A 19,665-nucleotide genomic window follows, 5' to 3' on the forward strand; every position below is an offset into this window, starting at 1 on the left:
GTGTTTTTTGGGTCTATCAGTTATATTAAATTTTTACATAATTTTCTTTTTTTGCCCCTGTACCTCCCACATATCTGGTTGTGGTGTTTATTGTTCCATCTTTCTCACATTATGCTATGGAAATGGTAGCATGGAAGCTCGTGTCAGCAAGGTCATTACACATGGAGAGGTAACTGTAACCACATTCTGGTGTGAGGTTTAATGCGGTCTTTCGCTCTAAATGGAGAGTCAGTGACTGCCTTTCGGGGAGCCTGGTGCTTGTACCCTCTAGACAGCACGCGGCACAGCAGTTAATGGGCCCCATTCCCCCAGTCTCCTGTGCCTTCCCATAGGGCTCAGGGTCCTCAGGATTGCTGTGAACAAGTCAGGAAGTAAGTAAGGGGTGCTTATCCTGTGCTCCTCTTCTCCCGTTGCTCTGTTGTCTTCCCCGTCCTGCCCTTGTTGTTTGTTTCCATCCCTCCACGTGACATGTGGGATTTTAGTTTTCTGACCCAGGGGGAACCCTTGCGCCTTACAGCAGAAGCTCGGAATCCTAACCATTGGACCAGCAGGGGATTCCCTGGGATGGTTATTAATTTATGTATTATAAAATTCTGTTGTTATAGCTGTACAATTCAGTAATTTTAGTAAATTAACACTGAAAGCCACACATCCCAGGAACCATTTCCTTCTGAGACAAATCCACATGGTTGGTCATTCTACATTTCAGTCATCCTGAATGAAAGTTTTCTCATATCTGTCTACAGTTAATCTCACGCCCATCCTCAGCCTTAGAAAATCACTCCTCTGCTGTTTGTATAAATTTGCCTTTTCTAAACATTTCATATAAAAAATATATAATGATGTTTTTCTTCTCAGTTCTTCCACTTAGAATAATGTGTGCGTTCAGTTTTCTAATAAGCATTTACAAATATATTTTTAAAATTAATCCTCACAACAATCCAGTAATGTAGGTACTGTTCTTGTCTGCATTTCATAGATGAAAAACTAAAACTCAAGAGAAGTTAAATAAGTTGCTCTTGGACTTGCCCGAAACTCTGTGGCTATTAGGAAGTATGACCTTAAAAAAAAACTTTTTTTTTTTCCCCAGGACCTATTTTTAAGACTCTTCTTCTTTCTTGTTTCTTTTTTTTTTTTTGGCCACACCATGTGGTTTGCAGGATCTTAATTCCCTGACCAGGGATTGAACCGGGCTATGGCAGTGAGAGTCCTAAGCACTGGACCGCCAGGGAGGTCCCAAGAATATTTTCAGTAACTAACTCTATACTGTAGCCTAGTTTCTAAGCCTCATCTTGAGAAGTCTGCAACTTGTGTTGTTTTAGTTGTTAAAAGCGGTGCTTAAAGAAAAATACTGTAATGGTTTTGGCTCTGTTGAGACTGGATTTTTCTGAGATCTTATAAATTTGAAACAAAGGCATTTTTAGAAAATATGACATTAAGTGGTGTTACAAAAAAGTTGTTTCTTGATAAATCAACATCTGTATGTAAAGTGAAGTGAAGTGAAGTTGCTCAGTCGTGTGGGACTCTTTGCGGCCCCGTGGACTGTCGCCCACCAGGCTCCTCTGTCTATGGGATTCTCCAGACGAGAATACTGGAGTGGGTTGCCATTTCTTTCTCCAGGGGATCTTCCCAACCCAGGGATCAAACCCGGGTCTCTTACATTGCAGGCAGACGCTTTATCCTCTGAGCCACCAGCAACACTCAGACAAGGAGAAGAGAAGACTCATTGAATGTGGTTAAATAAAGTGCAAACCTTTGAAATTACAGGAGTCGAAGGACTCAAGAAGGTTCCTGTGGGTGGATTTGTGATACATCAATGAGATGAAATAATCTGCTTTTCTAAATTGGACACTAAAATTCTTCTGTATGTATGTTTGGCTGCATTGGGTCTTAGTTGCGGCACACAGGCTCTTTATTGTGCGGCATGAGGGTTTCTCTCTAGCATTGGTGCGTGGACTTAGTTGCCCTGCAGAATGTGGGATCTAGTTTCCTGAAGAGCGATCAAACCCTCGTCTCCTGCATTGGAAGGCAGATTCTTAACTACCTGACCACCAGGGAAGTCCCAGTGTAATATGTAATAATAATAATTTATTATTATTATTTAATAATTACATATTTGGCATTGAAACTATTCACTTACATTTATTTGTTTTAAAAGCTTTAATCATAGTCCCTCAAATTTCCTTTCTTAATGATAATAAAGTACACAAAATTTAATGGAAGATTTCAGATGAATTAGGATAGTATCTTTTTTCATGTGTTGTGACATTTTGACTATTTTCTTTGTAAAGTCCGATACAAAGATTTCAGTATCATTGTTAATGAGAGTCATTCTTTGTCAATAATTTGAATAAATGTGAAAGATTTTACATCTTTTTCAAAGTTAGATCAAAACAATTTCCATTTAAGCGCCCCCTTGTGGTAGATTATATGTGGACTCCTGATGAAAAGTTTTGAAACACTGTAAATTGCTCAGGTTATGTAGAGATTTGGTGTATGCTTTCCGGGAAAGTCCAGAAGCTTAAAATGATGAATCAGTGGACCTGTTGTCCAAGGGGTTATGTCTGAAACAAAGTCTGGGGCAGTAATCACTCGTTTTTTTTTTGGCTGAGGCTTGCGGGATCTCAGTTTCCCCACCCGGGAGTGAACCCTCACCCCCTGCGGTGGAAGCGCAGTCTTAACCTCTGGACCCCCACGGAAGTCCCAGTGAACACTTTTTCACTGTAATGCTAGTATTTTATAGACATTAAGTTTTCCTATTATTGCTTTTATTTAATAGTCATTTAAAATGTTATTTGGATAGGTTAGTGAATAAAACTTCTTACACATGAGTTTATAGTCTACCTGAAGAACCAAGATATTGAGCAAACAATTTAGAGATCAGTTCCAGTCTGATATTTAAGAGGGCCAATCTTTCTTAAATATTGTTTTCATTCTACCAATCCTTTGCTCTGAAATTGGGGCTTTTAATAAAGTAGGAAGTACCAGATTAGATTAGCACCTTTTCCTCTCCTTTCTGGATAAAATTACCTTGAACATAGCATTTTAAAGCTCAGCATTTTTTCACTTTCCAGAACTAATATATCCTTTTTAACCTGTACAGCTTTCTACCTGTACCTCCCCATTCCAGCCATAAGCTGCCGATTTACTGGCTGACTCAGTTGCCATCAGACCTAACACATGTAACCCTTCTGCCCATGTCCAGTTCTGCGTATCCAGCAGCCTCTTGGACAAGCCCACATAGCAGGCGCCTCAGATGCACCATGTCTGAAGCTGATGCATCACTTGCCCGCATTAGCTGCCTTTCGCTCAGTGTTACTGTCTTAGTGATGGGATCACCATCCTGCCTGCTGCTCAAGCTAGAAACCTGGAAATGGTTTCCTGTCCTGTGTTGTTTTTTTATACCTTGTAATTATCTCTTCAGTATTGGATCTCTTTCTCTGCATTCTCACTGTCAGCATCATCTCAATTACATTAGTTGAGTTGTCTCCAAACCAGTCTGTGTGTGACTCCCTATTCCCCAGTTGTGTTTTGTGTTCCATAGTTGGACTGTTTTTAAAACAGCCCCTCTGGTCAGGTCTCCTTTACCCTCAAGTTGAAAAACTTTTCAATTACATGCTTTCATTTGCCCTTAACAGAAAGTTTGTAGATCTCTAGTTTTGTATATTCTCTAACTTTGTTGTTGTTCAGTCACTAAGTCCTGTCTGACTCTCTTGTGACCCCATGGGCTGCTTCCTGCCAGGCTCCTCTGTTCATGGAATTCTCCAGACAAGAATACTGGAGTGGGTTCCCATTTCCTTCTGTAGGGAATCTTCTGACCCAGGGATTGAACCTGCGCCTCCTACATTGCAGATTCTTTACCAGTGAGCCACCGGGGAAGCCCTATTCTCTTGCTTCCCACCACCCAAAACAAAATAAATAAAAAGCACCCAGGCAAACAAAAAAACTCAAAGCCTTTCTACTAACTTATCTTTCAAGTCAGCCTATATATGCCATTTCCTAGAGCTTTCCCCCTGAAATTCTCTCCCACTTGCACCCTGAGACAACTTTAAAAAAAAAAACAAAAAAAAACCCACACTCCACTTTAATTATTTGTTTTAAGGTAGATATCATATACTTCATAAGATGATCAAAATAGTAGCAACCCTGCATACTGCACCTACTGTATGCTGTCAGTGTTTGAAGCACTTTACATTGTTAATTTATTTAATCCTCACAGCAGCATTTTGATATATAAATACTGTCACTCCCATTTTACAGATGGAGAAGTTGAGGCATCGCAAGGTTAAATAATTTATCCGGTATGATACTTCTAGCAAGTGGCAGAATCAGAATTCAGTCCCAGGCATTCTAACCCAGAATGTGTGCTCTTAACCTGCTTGGGCTGCCTTTGGTCTCTGAATCTTGAGCTGCATTAGTTTGCTCGGACGGCTGTAACAAAGTATAGTGAGAAATTCACATTCTAATCGTTGTGGAGGCTAGAAGTCTAAAATCAAGGTGTCTGTGGGGCTGTGCTCCCTCCAGAGGCGCTAGGAAGGAATCCTTTGTTTGCCTTTTCCATCTTCTGGTACCTGAGGTGTTCCTTGGCTTATGGTAGCACAATTCCAGTTTCTGCCAACCTCTGTGTTTTTAAGATGGGCCTTTTCTGTCAAGTGGCCCAAGATTCTTCCAGCCTTTTCCCATTACCCAGTTCCTAAGCTGCTTCCACGTTTTTAGGTATTTGTTCCAGCAGGACTTTGATTTCCCAGTATCCAGATCTGTTTTGGTTCCCTAGGGCTGCCGTAACCTATTGACATAAGTTGAGTTGTTTAAAGCAACAGGAATTTATTCTGTCACGATTCTGGGGCTGAGAGTTGGAAATCCACGTCAGCAGGATTGTTTCTCTCGCCTTTCTCCTAGCTTCTGGGTGGTTGCTGGCTGCCCTTGGCATTTCCCAGCCTACAGACTGGCACATCACTCAGATTTCTGCCTCTGTCTTCACATCACCTTCTCCATGTGTCTCTTCGAATCTTCTCCTCTTTCAAGGATAGCAGTCATTTGATTCAGGGCTCACCCAAATCCAGGATGATTTCATCTCAAGATCCCTAGATAATTACAGGTGCAAAGACTGTATTTCCAAATAAGGTCACGTTCTGTGGTCTCAGGTGGACACGCATCTCTGTGGGGTACTAGTCAACCCACCACACTAGCGTTCCTTACTCTTAGTTTCTGTGGGTTTGTTTAGAAATGAAACTCAAAATTTAACTGTTAGTCATTAACCTCTTATCTTGCCTAAGTAGAAGCCAAACAGACTTTAAAACACAGGCATAGAATCTGGAAACTTGCGCTTAATTTGCATTTTTGGCAAATATTTTCGTTCCAGCCTGTCCTTCCCCACCAGCCTGTGAGCTCCTTGAGCTGATCAGTGACTTCACGGAAGCTGGGCCAGTTTAGGGGTGCAGAAGGAGCATTGCAGAGACAGAGCTTCTGTAGAAAACAGGTTATAACCCCATAAACAGATACACCTACAAATTGATGTATATTCCTACAGGAAAGCTGTTGTCACCTTTACAATTAGAAGAAATAATCTTGGTTATTTAAATTGTGTAAATGTGCCCAAGTACATCAGTATTAAAACAAGTTTTCTTTGAAAGCATTTGCCATTATTGTTCACTCAGTTTTACTACTTTATGCTTTTGATGAATTTATCCTCCCTACAGCCTCAAGAAGAAGAAAAAAAAAAGTGTTGAGTATTATCTTTGATGAGCAGAATAAAAAATAGGGCTATTTTTAGCAGGACATTGACAAAGTGTACATTTAGGGGAAGAATATCAGTGTAGTGAAAACTGGAAAACGTGCTGTGTGAGAAATGATTAAAGTATTTTATCATTTAAGATACAAAGGAAAGACAAAAGTGGTAAAATTATGGATGTGAAAGAGTTGAAGGACTGTGTGGAGGAGATGTTAGATTCATTTCAGAGAATTCTAGCAGAATGGGTTGATGGAAACACTAAGTATGTGTGTCTTCTCTTAAAAGGGAAAAAGCTTTCTAATAGCGCAGTTTCAATCTAGAATGGACTGCCACTGTTACAAAGTTGTGAATTCTCTCTTAAGATGAAAATTAAGTGTTCTCTGTTAAGATGGAAACTCTGCAAATGCCGGCATGGGCTGATTTAGTCATCCGATAGGGACCCTTTGAGTAGCTTGTGAGTTGCTTAAGTTTGCTCTCATCTCATTCTTATGCTCGTAAATTGTATTTCTACCCCCAAAATGTTTTTATGTAGACTATTTTTCTTGTTCCATTGAAATTTGTAGATATTTCTGTATCGAGAAAAAAGCAAACAGGTAAGAAAAAAATTTGATAACAGAGGAATAAAATTTATAACAGAGGAAAACTCCTTCAGATTGGTTTCTTAGAAAATGATTAGGTTGTCCCGTAACTCTTGTGCTTGGTCCAAGCTTGCTGTGTCCTTTCTGATTTGATGTGTGTGCATGCTAAGTCACTCATTCGTGTCTGACTCTCTGCAACCCCATGGACTGTAAGCCACTAGGCTCCTCTGTCCATGGGATTTCCCAGGCAAAAATACTGGAGCAGGTAACCATTTCCTACTCCACAGGCTCTTCCTGACCCAGGGATTGAACCTGTGTCTCCTGCTTTGGCAGGTGAATTCTTACCACTGAGCCACCTGAGAATGTTTTTGTTATGGTATTGCCTTTGGAAAGCTTTTTATTTATTTATTTTTGGCTATGTCCCATGGCTTGTGTGCACCTAGTTCCCCAACCAGGGATTCAACCTGGGTCCTCAGCAGTGGAAGCACAGGGTCCTAGTGACTGGACCACCAGGGCATTCCCTGTTAATCTTTTCATTAGAAGATTCTGACATCTTTAGCATTTTAAATTGCAGTAGACCATTGTTTTCATTCAGTCATAAGAAGTCAGTAAAAATACCTATTGTAAAGTAAAATCCAGAGCAGCTTAAAAAAATGATTTTCAGAAATTTTTGTGAAAAGCCTCTATCAGAGATATAGATCCTATGTCGGTAGATGCCTATTTGAAAAAGCAAAGCTAGATAATGGGGACCCTTTATTAAACCTTTTTTCTTAAAAATTTTTGTTAAGTTTGATATCCTTTTATTTATCCATGATTTAATATATCCTTTCTTCAAAACTATTGAATGTCTCATTCCTGGAGTTCTACATTTTAATTTATTTACTACCTTACCTTATTATTGTTACTACTAGTAACAATAATATTTTCTATTTATTGGTCATTATGGCTCAGACAATAAAGAATCTGTCTGCAGTGCAGAAGACACAAGAGACTTGGATTTGATTCCTGGGTCGGGAAGATCCCCTGAAGTAGGAAATGGCAATCCACTCAAGTATTCTTGCCTGGAAAATTCCATGGATGGAGGAGCCTGGCGATGTACAGTCCATGGGGTTGCAAAGAGTCGGACACGACTGAGCCACTAACACTGCACTTGTCAATGATGTTCCAGGCACTATAACACTTAACTCTAATAAGATGCCTTATCAGAATACCTTTATTTGCTTTATAATATCTCACAGTGACCCTCAAGACAGGTCCTGTTATCCCCATGTGCCAGTGAGGTGAATAAAACGGCTCAGACACTCAGAGAGGTTGTGTCTTGTCCACGTTCACATATCATAAGCGACTGAGCTCATTTAAAGCCAGATCTTTCTTAAAGTCCTCTTTTTTCAGCTCCATCAGTTTGCCTCTGAGCAAGTAGAAAAGTTAGACTTGTTCTTGTCAGCTACTTCATACATACTCCTGATTAAAAAAATTTTTTAATTGAAGCATGATTGCTTTACAGTATTGTGTCGGTTTCCGCGTACATCAACATGAATCAGCCACGAGTGTACATATGTCCCCTCCCTCCTGAACCCCACTCCCATCTCCCTCTCCATCCCAGCCCTGTAGGCCGTCACAGCACTGAGTTGAGCTCCCTGTGTGACACAGCAGATTCCCACTTGCTGTCTGTCTTGCATCTGGTAATTATGTGTTTCTGTGCTATTCTTTCAATTCGTCCCACCCTCAATGAACTTATACAGAAACTGTGGTACGTATATACAATGGAATATTGCTCAGCTATAAAAAAGGAGCACATTTGAGTCAGTCCTAATGAGGTGGATGAACCTAGAGCCTATTATACAGAGTAAATAAGTCAGAAAGAGAAAGACAAGTATTGTATATTAATGCATGCCTATGGAATCCTGAATTCTTTTGAATGAGAGAAGAACTACCCTCACATATGTTTCTTAAAAGTCTGGCACTAGACATTAATTTGCCTTGTGTTTTTAATCAGTGACTATTCGTGTGCAAGTGTCTGCCTCCATTGCAAGTGAATGGCATCTTTAGAAAGATTTAAGCAGGACAGGAAGCTGCTCTGCTCTTTTCCAGTTTGAGCTTTGATTGTCCACAGGCAAGGAAAGCGATGAGATGTTGTCACTCAATTGAGATGATTCCTTCAAGGACCAAAATTTAACAAAGCATTTCCACCATTTTGGTGGAAATGTTTCTAAACTGTAGTATAACATGATCCTGCACTGTACCTGTCAGGTACTGAACAGAGTTTAAATATTTCTGGTTAAAGTTCTCTGCATGCTATTGTTACAAGTGATGGTCTTAATGTTGATTGAAGTGTCACCAAGACCATCCTCCACCAAGTACTCACACACTCTGAGTTTTAAGGTCCTATTTCTGAGTGTCATGTTTTTAGAAATCTTTCTTTGTTGCTGTATTCTTCTCTTCCCACTACTACAAGCTACATTTATCTACATTTACTATATTTTATCCTAAGCTGTTGTGGGCTAGGTTCGGTTCAGTTCAGTTGGTCAATCATGTCCAACTCTTTGTGACCCCATGGACCTCCCTGTCCATCGCCAACTCCCGGAATTTACTCAAACTCATGTCCATTGAGTCGGTGATGCCATCCAGCCATCTCATCCTCTGTCGTCCCCTTCTCCTCCTGCCCCCAATCCCTCCCAGCATCAGGGTCTTTTCTAATGAGTCAGTTCTTCACATCAGGTGGCCAAAGTATTGGAGCTTCAGCTTCAGCATCAGTCCTTCCAATGAATATTCAGGACTGATTTCCTTTAGGATGGGCTGATTGGATCTCCTTGCAGTCCAGGGGACTCTCAAAAGAGTTCTCCAACACCACAGTTCAAAAGCATCAATTCTTGGGCACTCAGCTTTCTTTATAGTCCAACTCTCACATCCATACATGACCACTGGAAAAACCATAGCTTTGACTAAATGGACCTTTGTTGGCAAAGGAATGTCTCTGCTTTTTAATATGCTGTCTATGTTGGGCTAGGACATCAAAATAGAAGTTCAAGTAAAATGAGTACCTTGAATTTGAATGAAACTTGACGATCTCTTGTGAATAAGTGTTAATAAATTGAACTTTAGTGTGCAGTCTTTGTGTTATGTATTTTAACTTTCACTGGATAGATAAAATTGTCAGATAAGTGCCATTATGTCTAACCTATAAAGTGTTTTTGTGCTTTTTCTTAAACAGAGAAGAAGATACAGAAAATGAAAATGAAAAGAAAATTTGGTACTACAGCACAAAGGTCCAACTTGCAGAATTAATTGACTGTCTAGACAAAGATTACTGGGAGGCAGAGCTCTGCAAAATTCTAGAAGAAATGCGTGAAGAAATCCACCGGCACATGGACATAACTGAAGACCTGACCAATAAAGCTCGGGGCAGTAACAAATCCTTTCTGGCAGCAGCTAATGGTGAGTGGGAAATTCTTCTCATTTTACTTTTTGTTAGATTTTACTTTTTGAGATAAACTCTAGGTGTGAAATAACTACAAAATTTAAAAATGTATTAAAATTTTCAAGTATGACTATTTTACTTTAATTCTTTATAATATTTTCCCAATAGAACCTTGTTCATCCTAATTTAAATTAGAGACCCTGTACATTTTAGTGTTTGGTACCGTGTCTTACTCGTTACTGATATTCCACAAATTATATTTGTTTTTTAATTCACAAATTTTATTAATAAACCTTTTAGGGAGTCCTGTTTTTAATTATGAGAAATGGTGTTCCTTTAAAATTTACTCTTTGGCTTCTTTTTTTTTTTTTTAACTCTCAATTTTAGAATAATTTTAGAGTTACGGAAAAGTTGCTAAGATAGCATGGAGGGTTTTTCGCATACCCTGCGGTAGACTTCCCTTATTATCAGCATCTTACATCCTGGCTCAGCTGGTGAAGAATCTGCCTGCAATGCAGGAGACCTGGGTTTGATCCCTGGGTTGGGAAGATCCCCTGGAGAAGGGAAAGGCTACCCACTCCAGTATTCTGGCCTGGAAAACTCCATGGACTGTATAGTTCACGGGATCGCAAAGAGTCAGACACAACTGAGCGACTTTCACATTAGTGTGGTGTGTTTGTCATCACTAATGAACCACTGTTGATATATTTAATAACTTATATCTATACTTTATTCAGATTTCCTCAGTTCTTATCTAACGTCCTTTTTCTGTCTCATGATCCCTTCCAGGACACCACACTCTATTTAGTCATCCTGTCTCTCTAGGATGTCACAGGTTTTCAGATTTTCCTTATTATTGATGACCTGGACAGGTTTTGAGGATTGCTGGCCAGGGACTTAAAAGAATGCCCTCAACATGGATTTGTCTTGTGTTCTTCTTAGAGTTAGCCTTGTGTTGTGTATTTGGGGAGGAAGACCACAAAGATGAAGTGCCCTCCTGGTCATCTTATCCAGAGTACCAGCCACCAGCATGATTTATCACCAGTGATATTAACTTGGGTCATCTGATTGAGGCAGTATTTGTCTGGTTTCTCTCTTGTAAAATTACTCCTCCCACCCATACTATGGTTTGGGGGAGAGAGTCACTGTGCATAGCCCACTTAGGCCATCGGGAGTCACAGTCCACCTCCTTGAGGGAACATTGATCTACATACGTTATCTGGATTCCTGCACAGATTTGTGTATTCTTATTTATTCAGTCGTGTATATCAGGACTCATGGATATATATTTTACACTTTGCGTCATATTTTGATTGCTGCTGCTGCTAAGTCGCTTCAGTCATGTCCGACTCTGTGCGACCCCAGAGACGGCAGCCCACCAGGCTCCCTCGTGCCTGGGATTCTCCAGGCAAGAACACTGGAGTGGGTTGCCATTTCCTTCTCCAATGCATGAAAGTGAAAAGTGAAGGTGAAGTCACTCAGTCGTGTCCGTCTCTTTGTGACCCCATGGACTGCAACCTACCAGGCTCCTCCATCCATGGGATTTCCAGGCAAGAGTACTGGAGTGGGGTGCCATTGCCTTCTCTGATTTTGATTACTACCTTATTTATTTTGCTGCTCAGTGTTTTTATTTTTATTCCCTGCTTTGTAACAAATAATGAATTATATGACATTAAAAAAAAATAAATAGTACAGGGACTTCCCTGTACTTCTTCAAAAACTAGTAGATTTAGTTAACAAGAGTTATATTTATTCATATCTGGTAGTTGAAAGTATCTTTTATCATTAGATCTGGGTTTTTTTAATGTGTATTTTTTTCCATCAGATAAGTTTTACTCATCAGAATTCTTTGGGGAGGTTGATAATTGTACTAATATAATTAAGAGGATTACTTCCCCTCTTAATTTCCCTTTATGGATCCCAGCATTGCAATTGACAAATCCCTTTTTACTCTCTTGCAGTCTCAGCTTTTAGTATAGTAATAATGAGCCATGCTGTCCCCTAAAAAGCAATGTGGAATGTGTTTTTATCAGGTGTTGAATTAGAAATATTTTCTAGAGTGAACTCATCTGTGTACAAAATTATATATATAGTAGTATCATCTTAATCATGGGCTTCCCTGGTGGCTCAGTCGGTGAAGAGTACTCCTGCAGTGCAGGAGACCCAGGTTCAATCCCTGGGTCAGGAGGAATCCCCTGGAGAAGGGAATAGCTACCCACTCCAGTATTCTTGCCTGGAGAATTCCATGGACAGAGGAGCCTGGCAGCTACAGTCCACGGGGTCGAAAGAGTCGGACACGACTGAGCGAGTAACACTTCCTCATCTTAAGTAAAGAACAAAGCCAATATAGAAATGGATAATTAAAATGTTTAGTGGTCTGACTGGGGGGAATGTCAAACTGAAAATGAATTTGTGGAGGAATTGGTTACTTTCATTTGAATTACCATGTGATGGAGTACTACACATTGGAGAATGTATGAGGTACCATGCCAAAACAGTACCTGGGTTATTGAGGTACTTAAATTCTCTTCCTCTGAATAATCAACTGGGTGAATAATCAGCTTTTATCACTAAAAAATAACTAATCAGCATAGTAGGATTATAGTTACTTTCTGTTTTATATTTTTCAAATTTCCTACAATAAGCATGTTATATTTCATGTAATTCAGCCTGTGATGTACTTTTAAAAATCAGTTAAACCTTTTGTAATAATCAGAAATAGAGCTTTGAGCATTAGGGCACAATATATTCTTAGAGATATGTGGCCACAGCTTGTGGACAGCTACCCTCTTAGTACAGCTGAATTTAATTTAAATAAGGTAAAGTGTACCTTGAATTTAATGGTGAGATCTAGACAACAAGTGACATTTTTCTTCTCTTTTTTCTCCCCCCTTCCCCTTTTTTTTGCTAAGGTACAACCAACCTGGTACTAAAGGTGGAGGGATTCACAAGAATTGAAAATTGATGGGGAAGAGAAGGGGAAACTAACATTTTTGAGTACCTACTGTGGGCCAGGTGTTCATCTAGATGTTATACAAGCCTTTAATCCTCTCAGCAACTTTCTAAGGAATGTATTGGCAATGAATTAAACATTCAGATAGAAGAATTTCCTATTAAAACACCGATCTGCCACCATTATCTTTATTTGCTCTCTCTGGGAACCAAAATCTTGGCTATAATAGTTTAGGAGCATCCAGTCCAGGTAAATACCTAAAATAATATCTAGTGGTGTTCTTTAATTGGGGGTTTTATGAGATTAAAGAAAACAGACTACTGGGCTCCTGAAATAGCCAAGAATAATTTACAGTATCTTATCAATGATCTCAGAATCCCAGCTTATCCTTATGACTTTTCTTTTTTAACCTCACAAATAGCATAAATCCTTTCACATTTTCATCTCTCTGGTTGTTATATACATATATGTCCACTTCAGGAGAGTTTAATTCAGTTTTTTGGTGGGTTTTTTTTTTTTTTTCTGAATATTTTTTCTGTTTTTTTCCCCTCATATTTTTGAAATTGTCAAATATACAGAAAGTTAAAAGAATTATCCAGTACATAAGCCTACCATCTAGATTCTAAAATTTATTATATATTTGTAACTGTAAATAGTTCGTTTTATCATATACCCTTTTGGTGATTGTGTTTTGTAATGCTTTATTCTGCTTGTTTGAAAGAAGTTTATTTTTGGAATAAATTTTGTTTCTGAGAGAAGAAGACTTTTAATATTTGGTAGGTTAATTCTATTTAATTTTGAAATATTCCTGCAAAGTATAGACTACTATACATGTTTATTGAGGATGCATATTTATTACAGATCAGATACAACCTAGACCAATTATTTCTTCTGTCACCCCCTTAATGTTTTTTTTTTTCCCCTCCCCACTTTTTTGGTGTGTTTCTTTTAAGGCTGTGAGTACTGTAGGTCTTGAGCTGAAAATACAGACATATATACTGATAATTATTTGTATACTTGATCGAGTGGATAACAGGATAGACTATTAAAATTAGAACCTTTATAGAAAGGTTGACCTTTGGTCATCCTACCTGTGCTTTCTACCTAATTTAGGTGATCTGATTTATAGTTGTTTTTTTTTTAACTCTATCCTCATTATGTGGCAGGGTGGAAGTTGGTTGAATGTGTAACACTTTGATCAGGATGGAGCTATATTTTAAAGTAAGAAATAATATGGCTCTAAGAAAAGCAGGTAATTGGTGAATAAATTTTTTTTCCAAATAAAAAGTTCTTTTCACAGTAATTGAGATACTTCCATTGTTTAGTGTATATAGCACGAGTAAATGCATTAGGGTTAATAGGAACTGAAAGCAGTGTAGATGTATAGATAGGTAACAGGATATAAGGAAATGATGTAAAAAAAGGATCCTGGGGTGATGGTGAAGACAGAAAATATATGTATTAGAATTCCTTCTGTTTGAAATTGTCCTATAGCTGACTTAGATGTTTCTATAATCACTGACTTAGAATTCTTATAGGATTTAGGAGCAGGTGAGAGAAAGAGAGTAAGGAATTAACTTCAGCCGTCTCAAAGATAATCTTTTAAGCAGAGAGGTCAGTGTTTTTCAGTGATGACTTTACAAGGTTTTTCTAATCCTAGGAAACCTACAATTTAGGAAACACGGATGAAAATGAAGGTAGAGAACATTTAAAGAAAGGAAATGTAAACAAAGAAATTTAAAAATCCCAAAAGAGGTACCATGGGTGCCCAGCTTTGGCGTTAATGTTTCTTCTTGTTCACAAACACTATTCCTCATGGGAGTACAGTTTAGTAATTCTGAAACTGGTTTACTGTGAATAATAGGGTTAACCAAATAAATAGATAAATTGTAATGAAAGCAACTTCTGTCAGACAGTGAATTTACAAAAAAACAGCAGATCCATGCTTGAATGAACCACACACGTACTCCCCGCTACACACAGACAGATACAGAAATAATAAAGATGTATATATACATAGGTTAATATACGTATATACATTCCCTGGGTCTGTGGTGACGAGAGAAGCAGTGACACCCCACTAGTAAGAAGAACACATAGTGCCTAGATCACGACTTCTAAATCTCTTTCTCCAATTAAAAAAAAGTCAAGATTCCTTGAGAGGTGGTATATTCTAGGGCTGGGGCAGAGAACACCCAAGGTGAGCCTGGAGCATCTTGTAGTGTTGGAAAGTAAGGAAGGAGGGAAGGGAAGTGTGTTTAAAGGATACAGGACTCCCCTGGAAAAGCTCCCAGTGGCCAAAAGCTGGACCAGTTTGAGCAGCAAAGTAAAACATGATAGTGTTGTATTATGATGTAAAGAACGTCAGTATCCAGGGATCTGTGTTGCTGTTCCTTGTGGTCTGCACCCGTGTTATGGTCTCACTGCACCAAGGTTGAGAGGAAATTAGAGCCATTAGGCGTTAGTGACGTTCAGAAAGCTATGGGATTTCAGATAGAAATGTTTAATGGGCCTTTGTTTTCTTATTTTACGGTGGAGGACCGAAGGTTAAGTAGCCTGCCCAGCTCACACGGTTAAGGCAGGTCTGTACTAGGTCATGAGTCTCTAGGTTTTTGTCACCGTACCACACTGCACAGACTGTGGGTCTGTGTCAGCTTACAGTTTTTCTTATATGGCAGAGGATATTACAGTAATCTGTAGCAATCTCAATTTTAAAAGACTGTTTTCTAGCTGTGAAGATAACCAAATTGGTCAAGTTCTCTTAGGTATCAAACTGTTACTGGTAATCTCGATCCTTGTTTCAGAGTTCTTAATGCGTTTAACAAATTTTATCTTTTAATAGCTTGTATTGAAACTCTTAAGTAACACTTGTAGTACCTTATACTTGGTAATATGGAAACACAATTTTTTATTTGTTTTATTATAGAAGAAATTTTGGAATCCATAAGAGCCAAAAAGGGAGACATTGATATTGTTAAAAGCCCAGAAGAAATAGACAAGGACAAGAATGAGACTGAGACTAGTAACTCCAAAGATGCTGAGAAAAGCAGAGAGGAATTTGAAGACCAGATTGTTGAAAAAGACAGTGATGACAAAACACCAGATGACGTCGATCCCGAGCAAGGAAAATCTGAGGGTAAAGACATTACTTGGTTAAAAAGAATATTTCATCAGTGTTATTTAGGAAATCTCCAATTTTACTTGCAAAATGAAAATGAGGTGTTTTTTTTTTTTTATTACAAACAACTATTTAATTTTACATTTCTAAAGAGATTAGTATATCCTTCCTCCTTATAACATGTATAACCATTGTAATGAGTTTTATATATTGGTGGATTTGCTATGATTTTATATCCACATCTCTATACTTCTTAATAAGGTACGATTTCCCTATGAGATTTGTTGGTGAAAAATCACTGTTTTTCTATCAGAATATACACTTTTGGGTGATAAAAAATGTTCCTTCTTATGTTGACTACTTAAACATTCTTAATAATACCAAATATTCTTAAATACCCTTTGGATTACCTGCTGCAAAAATATCCCAGAATCTAATTGCTTCAGTATGGCCATTGAATAGAAGCCAGGTTTTTTGGTGCTCATTCATTTTCAGTAGATGACTGAATGTGGCCATTTGTCCTCGAGCAATTTTAAAGGGTATCGTTAAAGTTTTGTTGTGCATTTTACTGTAGAGCCAACAGAAGTTGGGGATAAAGGTAACTCTGTGTCAGCAAATCTTGGCGACAACACAACAAATGCTTCTTCCGAAGAGACTGTTCCCTCTGAAGGGAGGAGTCCCATGGGGTGTGTCTCAGAAACCCAGGATAGCAGCAACATGGCAGAGAAGAAGGTGGCATCTGAGCTCCCCCAGGACGTGCCAGGTACAGAGGGCAGTGTATCAATGCCTCTGTAATGGGGGGAAGTCCTTCCCTTGAGTAGTGAGAGCTGAATGTCACCTAAAACCTTAAAGTATGTGTTCATCATGCTGCTTGCTTACATCAGTGCCATCCCTGACCGCTAAATTGTCACCTAACATTGGGAGTTTGACAGATGTTCCTGCATTTAGTGCTTGAAACTCATCATAATCTTCATGCTTTTTTAAAGTTCATTTAGCTGTTTTTGTTTAATAGACTTATTTGTATATTTTATCACCAGACCATAGTGGCAGATATTTTGGTTTTAAGTACTCACATGCTAATGGCTCAGTGTTGAATGATTTGACCGTTCCAGTTCTGTATGTACTAACAGATTAATTTTATGTTTGCATGTGGTCATGTAAGTTTCTTTTTAACAACATTTCAAACCATAATATTGTAATAGAAAACCATTGTCATGTATTTTGATATGAAAATGTGAGTTAACCAGTAATACTTTAAGCTTATTAAAATTAATACTCAGAGTAAGTTATATCACATCAAGAATGTTGTTATGCCTTTCCTTTTGCCTTTTTTAAAAAAGAAAAAATTTTATCATAGGAGCTTGATGTATTTTTTTTTTAAATGTATTTTTTTAAGAAGGCAAATTAGAAAATTAGATGAGCAAAACAAGAAAATACTGGTGATCCTATGGAAAGTCAGTAATTGTAGTTAATACTGTGATGGAAACCCTGAAAGAGTTCTTTTGTAGTCCTTCTGGTGGAAATGTAGGGATGGCTTATTGTGATTTGAACTTGCAGTTCCCTGGTGACTAAAGATGTTGAACTCCTTTAGTGTGTGTGTGCATGTACGTGCGACTGTGCGCACACGTGCTTCTGTGTGTGTGTGTCGTTTGGATACCTTCTGTTTTGAAGTGCCTATCAGTTCTTTTGTTCATTTTCCATGACGTGGTTTCTTTTTTTGTCTGTGGTTATTGCATAGACTGGGCTAGGTTCAGTCCCTCTTCTCTGTCCTGACTGGAAGCAAAAGTTTCTACATTGATTTTTTAAATAATGTTGACCCAATCTCATATTCCTGGAATAAATACAACTTTGTTGTGACATATTTTTGTTCTTAAATATTGTTGCATTCCATTTTTGATATTTTAGAATTTTTGCATCAGCTTTCATGAATGAAATTGACATGTAGTTCTCCTTTTCTGATAATGTCTATGTCAGGATTTGATGCCTAGATTACATTGGCCTTATAAAATGAATTTTTATTTTACAATTTCCCACTTTTCCTTTTGTCTGCAAGGGTTTCTGTGGGTGTTGTTTATTCCTTAAATGTTTGCTAAAGTCTTTTGGTCCTGGAGTTTTCATTGTGGGAAAGTTATTGTAGATTTCCTTTCTTTGGCAGATAGTGAAGTATTCATGTTTTCTGTTGATTTCTTGTGTCAATTTTCTTAAGTTTTATTTTTCTAAGAATATACCATTTCATTTAAATTTTACTGACATGATAACTGTTTTTAAGTGTCTATAGCATCTGTAGTGATGTTCCCTTTTTTCAATCCAGAAATTGGTTAATCATTTCATGAGACTATTAATTTTTATGAGTCTTTTAAAAAAATAACTTTGGGATTCCTTTTAATTTCTTTTCATTCTTGTGAGTTATTTCTCCCTGCCTTTTTTCCCTGTTAACCATTCTATTGAGTTACAATTGATACACAAAAAGCTGTACATATTTAATGTGTACAACTTGATGAGTTTGGAGATAAAGATGTACCTGTGAAACCATCACTGTAATCTGTGGCATAAACATCTGTCACCTCCAAAAGTTTCTCATACACTCTTTATTAAAATTTTTTCTTCTCACTTAATGGATGCTTTTATAACTTGCTGTCATCAAGGCTATACATTTCCCTCTGTATACTGCTGTAGCTTCATTTCACTAACTTTAATATGTTATTTTGTCTTTATCATTCAGTTTAAAATACTTTCTGATTTCTGTTATATATTTTTTTAATCCATTGCTTATTTATAAATCTGTTGTTTAGCACCCAGACATTTAGAGATTTGCTAGTTATATTTTTGTTATTGATTTCTGGTTTGACAAACTGGAGTCAGAGAACATTCTGTGCATGATTTAAGATTTGCTGAGGCTTGTTTTGTGGTCCCAACATTTGGTTAATATTGATAAACTATCTCCTATACACTTGAAAGAAAGTGTTAATCACTCAGTCAGGTGTTAGACACTCTGTCGTGTCACTCAGGCTCTTTGCAACACCCTGGACTGTAACCCGCCAGGCTCCTCTGTCCACGGTTCTCCAGGCAAGAATGCTGGAGTGGATTGCCATTTCCTCCTCCAATATGCACTTGAGACATATATTTTTAGTTTTGGGGTACTGTACAGAACAGTTAGGTCAGGGTTTTCAATTGTGTTGTTCATGTCTGTGTTTTTGCTATTTCCTTCCCTCTCTGCAAGATACTTTTAAGTTACTTTTTTTAATGTGTTGCCTTTTTATCTTTCAAATGTTTTTAGTTTTGCATTATATAGTTTGAGCCTGTGTTATTAGGTGCACATAATTTTTATTGTTGAATTAACTTTATCTTTGTGAAATACCCTTTATTGTTAATAATGTTACTAAATACAGTAGCTTTCTTTTGATTAGCATTTGTATTGGATATCTTTTCTAGAATAGAAAGATACTTAAAAATAACCTGAGAATTTAAACTCTTTAAATACATCTACTTTAGAATTTTTTAGAAATACATACATACACATAAATATATAGATATATGCGTATGTATATTTATTTATTTCCAGCTGTATTTTGTCACGTCTTGTCAGACAGCGCTGTCATTGTCTTACGCTAGATGACATTATGCAAAGGAAGAATTACAAATCTGTGATCTAAAAACTAAAGGCATGAAACATAAGAAAAATGGACAGATTTCATGATTTCAAGTTGGGTATGATCAGTGATTAGAAAGATTTTATGTAGCTGAGACTGAAGTTTAATCTGAGGTTTGGACTGTATTTTGAGAGAGGTTTGTAGACATCACTTTAAAAAGTTAATCTCTGAATATCTATTCCTCAGATCCTCCCGCCACCGCCCTGCCCCCACCCTC

The 19,665-nt window shown here is 37.9% G+C and overlaps 1 protein-coding gene across 1 annotated transcript in view; it reads left to right on the plus strand.

The window, feature by feature from the left end:
- The window catches only part of BPTF (bromodomain PHD finger transcription factor), a 146,424-nt gene that overhangs the window by 59,085 nt on the left and 67,674 nt on the right, over positions 1 to 19,665 (plus strand). The window contains exons 5-7 of the mRNA XM_010856556.1: positions 9,521 to 9,744; positions 15,607 to 15,816; positions 16,373 to 16,561. Coding sequence (XP_010854858.1) covers positions 9,521 to 9,744; positions 15,607 to 15,816; positions 16,373 to 16,561 — 623 coding nt within the window. The remainder of the gene's footprint in view (positions 1 to 9,520; positions 9,745 to 15,606; positions 15,817 to 16,372; positions 16,562 to 19,665) is intronic.

This window comes from Bison bison, unplaced genomic scaffold (genome assembly GCF_000754665.1).
Source record: "Bison bison bison isolate TAMUID 2011002044 unplaced genomic scaffold, Bison_UMD1.0 scf7180017864371, whole genome shotgun sequence".
NCBI classification, from domain to species: Eukaryota; Metazoa; Chordata; class Mammalia; order Artiodactyla; family Bovidae; genus Bison; species Bison bison.